General features: G+C 33.9%; 1 protein-coding gene across 3 annotated transcripts; it reads right to left on the reverse strand.

Annotated features, from left to right (window-relative positions):
• Positions 1–4851: 4851 nt before the first annotated feature.
• On the reverse strand, positions 4852–6837 carry LOC149559581 (uncharacterized). 3 transcript variants are annotated; one of them, XM_089828416.1, is made up of 4 exons: positions 6601–6837; positions 6385–6506; positions 5727–5847; positions 4852–5425 (listed from the first exon to the last, which is right to left on the reverse strand). In XM_089828416.1, exons 1-4 carry the CDS (start codon positions 6713–6715, stop codon positions 5268–5270), a joined length of 516 nt encoding a protein of 171 aa, XP_089684542.1. In that variant the 5' UTR covers positions 6716–6837; the 3' UTR covers positions 4852–5267. The 3 variants fall into 3 exon arrangements, with proteins under 3 accessions (XP_089684542.1, XP_089684541.1, XP_089684544.1); XM_089828415.1 differs by having other exon boundaries at positions 5727–5868; XM_089828418.1 differs by having other exon boundaries at positions 5310–5442; positions 5727–5868.
• Between the last annotated feature and the right edge of the window lie 225 nt (positions 6838–7062).

Consider the following 7062-nt stretch of genomic DNA (forward strand, 5'->3'; position numbering starts at 1 on the left):
TAGGGAGATATACCAAGATGAAAGGTATGAAGATTATGATGAGAGTGTTAATTTTGCATTATTTTCTCATAGTGATCCAATATATTTTGAAGAAGCTATTATGGAGAAGAAATGGTGTAAGGCCATGGATGAGGAGATAGATGTTATAGAAAGAATGAGACATGGGAGCTAACTGAATTGCCTCCCAAGTGTATCACCTATTTTAGTAGAGTAAAATGAACACTAATCTATAAAAAGCATTCTCAATACTAAAAACAAATGAACACTTAAGATAGGACCAAAGAAGACAAAATTGAGAAAAGTAGACCAAAGATGGTAAACTCCTCAAGTGCTTCTCATGATGACGAAGCTATGTCCCTAATGGATTAGTGGATGTATGCTCACGATGTGCTCAAGCTCCAAATGGATGAGTGATAATCAAATATGAGTGTGGATGAATGATTCAACAATGAAGGTATGGAGGGTTTTCAGCATTATAATAGTATTTTGGTAGTTTTTAGGCTCTCAAAATAGCATTATAAGTTTGCTTCAAAAGTGGATGATTTTAGTGAAGGGAGAGGCTTCTATTTATAGGCCAAGGGGTGGAAGGATGGACAGTCAGGATGCAAGGATGGCAAGATGGTAAGGGAGGGCTAGGATGCACTCAAAGGGGAGCACATGGATTGTGCTTGTTTAAAGCCAATTAGGAGGTGACACATGTCACAAGGTGATTGGATGTGAGAGGGTAGGATATGGGTTGGTCAAAGGATTAATGAGGGAGGTTGAGCCATAAATGGGGATGGTTGGGTCAAATAGAGATGGTTGGGTCATAAATAAAGATGGTTGGAAGGAGGATGAAATTGTTGACTTTGGCTTAGAGGTGGTTGGGAGGAGGATGAGATTATTGACTTTGGCTTGGGTTAGCAAGTCTTAACCCTTGCTTAAGTTGTGCACATGATTAGAAGAGGGATTAGGATTAGCTTAGGAGTTGGCTAACCTTGTTTAGGGAATGTGACAAGGTTAGAGGGGGGTTTAGGATTAGAATTGACATCTTCTAGAAGAGTCTAGGCTTTTAGGATGAGGATAAATAAGATTTTTTAGAAAATAAATAAAGTTTTATTTATTTCAAGAGTTTAGGTTGAGGAAATATTTATTAAAATATTTTTAATAAATATGAGGATTAATATTTAATCTTAATTAAATATTTTGAGTTGGGATTAGGGGTAGGAAATGATGGGATTAGCCTTTAATCAAAATTAAAGAAGGATTTAGAAGATTTTGGAAGAGGTCAGTGGTCTTAAGGAAATTGGCCAAGTTTTGGACAAAAAATAAATAAATAATTTATTTTTGGATTTTTGGTCAATTTATTAATTAAATAATTAATAAATAAGGAAATAATGTTTAAATAAGATTTAAACATTTTTGGGAGGGATTCCTTAATTAAATATTTTTAATTAAGATAAAGGGATTTAATGGCATAAAAATAAATTAATTAATTAAATAATTAATTAATTAATAAATAATGATGTCATAAGGGATTTTTTTCAGAAAATAAAAATACTTTATTTTCTAAAGGATTTTTAGGTGTCTACACCAAGAAGCAATTGATTGGAGTGAAATGGGTCTACAAGACCAAATGCAATGCTGAAGGCAAGATTGATAGGCATAAGGCAAGGCTAGTAGTCAAGGGCTACAAATAATAGTATGGCCGAGATTATGATGAGACATATGCCCTGGTTGCAAGAATGGAAATCGTGTGTGCTGTCATAACAATTGTAGCTCAGCACAAATGGAAGGTATATCAAATGGATGTGAAGTCAGCCTTCTTAAATGGTATATTGAAAGAAGAAGTCTATGTGGAGCAACCACCTGGTTATGAAGTTGCAGGTGAAGAACACAAAGTATATAGATTGAAGAGAGCTCTTTATGGGCTCAAGCAAGCTCCAAGGGCATGGTACAGTAGGATTGACTCATATTTGACAAGCAATGGCTTTAGAAAAAGCAATGGTGAGCCTACTCTATACATCAAGGTAGCAAATGGAAATGTGTTGGTTGTTGTCTTATATGTAGATGATTTGATTTTTAATGGTAATAACAAGGCTCTAATTGGTGAGTTCAAAGAGGCCATGAAAAATGAGTTTGAAATGACAGACCTAGGTCTCTTGAAGTACTTTCTAGGCATAGAAGTAAAACAAATGCATGAAGGCATCTTCATCTCTCAAGAAAAACATGCAAGGAAGATCTTGGAGAGATTTAAAATGCAGAATAGTAAAGCAACCGCAACACCAACAACAGTAGGTGTGAAGTTGAGCAAGGAAGACTCTAGCAAGAGAGTGGATCCAACACTATACAAGAGTATGGTTGGAAGTTTAATGTATTTGACTGTAACTCGGCCAGACTTGATGCATGGAGTAAGCTTGATTTCCAGATTAATGGAAACACCAAGGGATTTTGTATATTGCATCAAATGAATTCAAGTTGGTTGGTTATATTGATAGTGATTGGGCTGGAAGTATAGATGATAGGAAGAGCACTTTCGGATACATGTTTCATATGAGATCGGGTGCAATTTCATGGGCATCCAAGAAGCAACCTATTGTTGCTCAATCTACAACAAAGGCTGAATACATAGCAAAAAATGCAGTAGCATGTCAAGCTATTTGGTTAAGGAGGATCTTGACAGATTTGAATGAAAGGCAAGAGGATGGAGCCACAATTTATTGTGACAACATCTCATCAATTGCATTGTCCAAGAATCCAGTCTTCCATGGTAGAAGCAAGCATATTGAGATCAGATATCACTTCATTAGAGAGTTGGTGGAGAATGGGGATATCAAGATGGAATTTTGTAGGTCTGAGCAGCAACTAGCATACATTTTTACTAAGCCATTTGGCATTGGAACTTTTGTACACCTAAGAGAGAGTCTTGGTGTAGTTGATTTAGATCAGCAGTGATCCTTGTTTGTTTGTCTTGAGACAAAGGGGGAGTGTTGGAATATTAAATGTAATGGCCATTTGTCCCTAGAGCCAAGTGCCCACCTACCATCCCTAATGACCTGCACAACAGTCATAAACATAACTATGGTGGGTGAGTTTTTGAAATCAGGAAAGAGGGGGAAAAGTATGACAAAAGGAATGTTTTAGATTCATTCAAGTGATTCAGCAGATCAGAAGTTTAGCAGAGAGTCATTTTAGCAGAGCATAGCAAAGCAAAAGGAAAGAGATTAGCAAATCCAGTTGGCAAGTGTTTCCCTTGTTCACTCTTTTGAGTCGAGCTCACTCGGCATCTATTGTTTTCGAGCATTGCCCTTTGTGTGCCGAGCTTACTCGGCTTCTTCTTGTGTCAAGCTAACTCGGCACTTATTGCCTATCACTTGACACCTTCACATGTTGAGAAAACTGCCACTCGGCTCCTTAAGGTGCCGAGCATATTGGCACTCGGAAATAGTTAGTGCCGAGTGAATTTAAAGTTGTGATTTATTTTCTCACAACTTTGTAGGGGGATTGTCAAAAGTGGCTTTTTAAATCCCCTGAAGAGTGAATGGCTTCATAAGTCATATATTATCCTCATCTAATATGACACTATCTAACACTTCAAGTGAGACCGATCGATTCTAAACCTTTGAGTCAAAAGAAGCTCCTAGAATAAAACTTGAAAATGGCTAATCGCAATTTGTGCGATTTCTGATGAGTTATCGAAACACCTCCTATGTTCATCTTGTATGCAGTTAATGCTATTAGATACTCTTTTTGATTTAACAGAAGCATGAAATTTTTTGTATTCAAATCCCCATCTTGAATCCATAATTCCCTTGACTTATCTCTCGGGTAAATTTATTCTCTATGCAATAGCTCCATCAATTCACTTTTAAGAAATTTCTCTTTTTCAAATTTTGCCTTAGACATGCCCGCATTGATGACAATCTGATTAAGTTCCTCCAATTTAGCCTTCGTCATAAGCTTTTCTTGAAAAATGTTTTTGAATGGTTATTCCAATATTTAATCTTATCTTTGATCAGTTTGAGTATTTGTACAAAAGTAAAACTTGGAGTGCCCTTGAAAATGTTACTATCTTTCCTCCAGCCTTCGACTTTATGAAGAAAGTCCTTATCGGTCCACCACATATTCTGAAAATGGAAACTACCAGAAATGTTCTGACAAGGATAAGGGAGGAATGCTTTTATCTAGACTAAAAGAAGAGTTGAGCCAAAAGGGCCCAACCAAAAATCTGTCCAATCTTTCAAAAATCCTGGTGAAATTGGCCCGTAGTCCAAGTAAATCTACCATTGGTTGGAATAACATCATATTCAAAGTCGATGAGTTATCTACTTTGAATAATTTTTTAAAATATATTTAATTATTGTGTTTTGACACCTCTTTTAACATACATTGTATTTACTTTTACATAATAAGCAAGCTTCTTCATATTATATTCTATGGGTAATAAACCTTCATAATGGTAGAAAAGGTGATATTTATTATTTTATTAATTAATTATTGTATTATTATTCATACTAACAAAATTTGATCGATTTGATTTATATTTTAGAATGCATGTATATACATAATGCGATTTTTTAATTTATCTATAAAATTTGTTAAAATAAAAATTAAATGATATTATTATATTATAATTACAATCAATTCAATTTATTCTCTTATAGTTACAAACAATTATTATCTTTAATTGAACTATATAGTATTCTATATAATTAAATTATTGCAACTTACTCAAATATTATTATAATATTTAATTACTAAAATATATTTCATATAAAAAAATATTAAGACATAGATGTACCTCCTTATAAGATATGTGAAACACATATATTTTTATTGGATTGAACATAGAAACATGAGATAAGAACACAGTTTATCGTTAAAACTAATCAACCATATCAAGGTTAAAAGGGCATAGCCTCTAATTTCATACATATTATCTTACCTTCTAATGCGGTGAATGTGTTAACTCTTGAAAAACACAAGGACAATATTTTTAAGTAGATTGCTTCCCCTCTTCACTTTGATCTCCTTTTATGTGTGGACCATTCAAACTATTTTCATCTATCTTGGCCTTTACATTTCATACTTTCGTTTGCAGATGTATGCTGTTGACTAGTGCCCAATTAACCGATTTATGTTCACATTGGTTGCATATAATTTGATCCTCTGATCTCCTCTCCAATTTGATGGTTCACTATCTGGAGTTGTACTAGAAATATTAGTTTGTCCATTTCCAACCTTCCCACCTCTTGAAGATCGATTGGCCTTGTCATCCATTCTCTCCTTCAATCTAATACACATCTCAAACCCTTCCACTGCAGAGGAAAATCCAGCAATATCAACATTCTCAGTACTAAAGCTAAAACCGTCCATAGAATGTCGTCCTCTAATTCTGATTTTTTTTCACCGTCAAATTCCACTTGCAAATCTTCTTTTTCGTAACCTACAGCAAACAAACCACTATAATCAACATATCATAAATTGTACTGATATGTTTCTGGATTCGATTGTGCTAAGATTTTTAACATCAACGTTTCGAATCACACTACGTTATCCATCATCAGGATAAAGAGCAAGAGATGCAAAAAACAATGGATCACGTAGTGTGATTCGAAACGTTGATGGTAAAAATCTTAACACAATCGAATCCAGAAACATATCAGTACAATAGAATGGATTGTGGAAATTTGTTCTCTTTAATATCATAAATTCCAAATAAATTAATGGGGTGAACTGAAATAAACCTGAGAGTGTTAGGCCGAGGTCATAGGCATCTCTTTTGTCCACCGCTGCAGAGGAGAGGAGAACTCCAGCATTTTCTGAACTAACAATAAAAGCACGAGATACATGTTGTGGCTGCCAAATCTGAGATTTTGAATGCGATTTCTGTGGGCCATTCTTAAACATCATACACTAAGGAAGATATTAAACTTAAAATAACTTAATTTTAACTATTTAATACATTTAGTCGAGGATTAGCATATGATGTTTAAGCTGTCTTATTCTTGTAGATGCAAAGAACAAATGAATAAAGAAAAACTAAGAATACAAGTGAAAGAAGAGGTAGAAACTTATTTCTGAAGATGGAATGGAAATATTCAGTAGCAGCTCAATTAGGTTAGTTTTAATTATTTAGAAATTTTGAATTGTAAATTAGATCTGGTGTATATTTATATGGGAATCAACAGTTCAAAGTTGGGGCTTTAAGTTTGATTGTTCAAAAATTCTAGTCAAATGTTCTCGTTGTCTTTATGGAACGACCTAACTAGATATATCGGTGGGTGTCCTGAATCAATTACTTAATTTAAAAGAATGAAAAAGAATGAACTATTAATCGATATATTTTATTTTTAAGAGTTGTAAAAATAATAATTAACAGATAAAGGTGATAATTTAGTTTACCTTCTCATTTCTTGAAAATTTATTGAATGAAATGAGCAATTCCTTCTTGTCGAATTTAGAAGTGTATATTGCACTAACACCGTCCTCTCGCAATTGTATTTGTCGATTTTCCACTTCATAATCTACACAATAAATGATGACAGTTAACTTCAATTAAAACCAGAAATATTTATGATGAGAGATGGCTAAATAAATTGATGAGATATTGAAATAAACCTGGGAGGAATAGATTGAGGTCATGGCCGTCCGTTTTATCCACTAATATAGAAAACGTAAATCCAACATACTTCAAGATTACACTGCGTGATATATCAGCTGCTGCTACACCCATTGCTAGGATAATAATAATTCCTGGAATCTATGATGATGGGCTAAATAAAGGAAATAGGTCATGGGCGACTTCAGAGTTCCTTTACCAGGGCATTAGGACAAATACAGAAAATAATGGAATGTGAGATTTTGTAAGAGGATAAAGGCTAAATAGAGAAAAGATTGGAATAAAGAATAACTTTGAGAGGCAAAAATAAATTATTTGCCGATATATGCTCAAGGAATCACGTTGACTCTAATAATTTTCAAGAATGTCTCTTTTTTTTTGAAATCGGTGTTATTATTGAAACTTTTACAAACTATGAACTTGTTCCATTAGAACTTTTTATTTCTATTAAAACTTTTTTA

The sequence above is a fragment of the Cupressus sempervirens genome, chromosome 5 (assembly GCF_028749045.1).
Source record: "Cupressus sempervirens isolate cs-2001-9-10 chromosome 5, ASM2874904v1, whole genome shotgun sequence".
Classification (NCBI taxonomy): domain Eukaryota; kingdom Viridiplantae; phylum Streptophyta; class Pinopsida; order Cupressales; family Cupressaceae; genus Cupressus; species Cupressus sempervirens.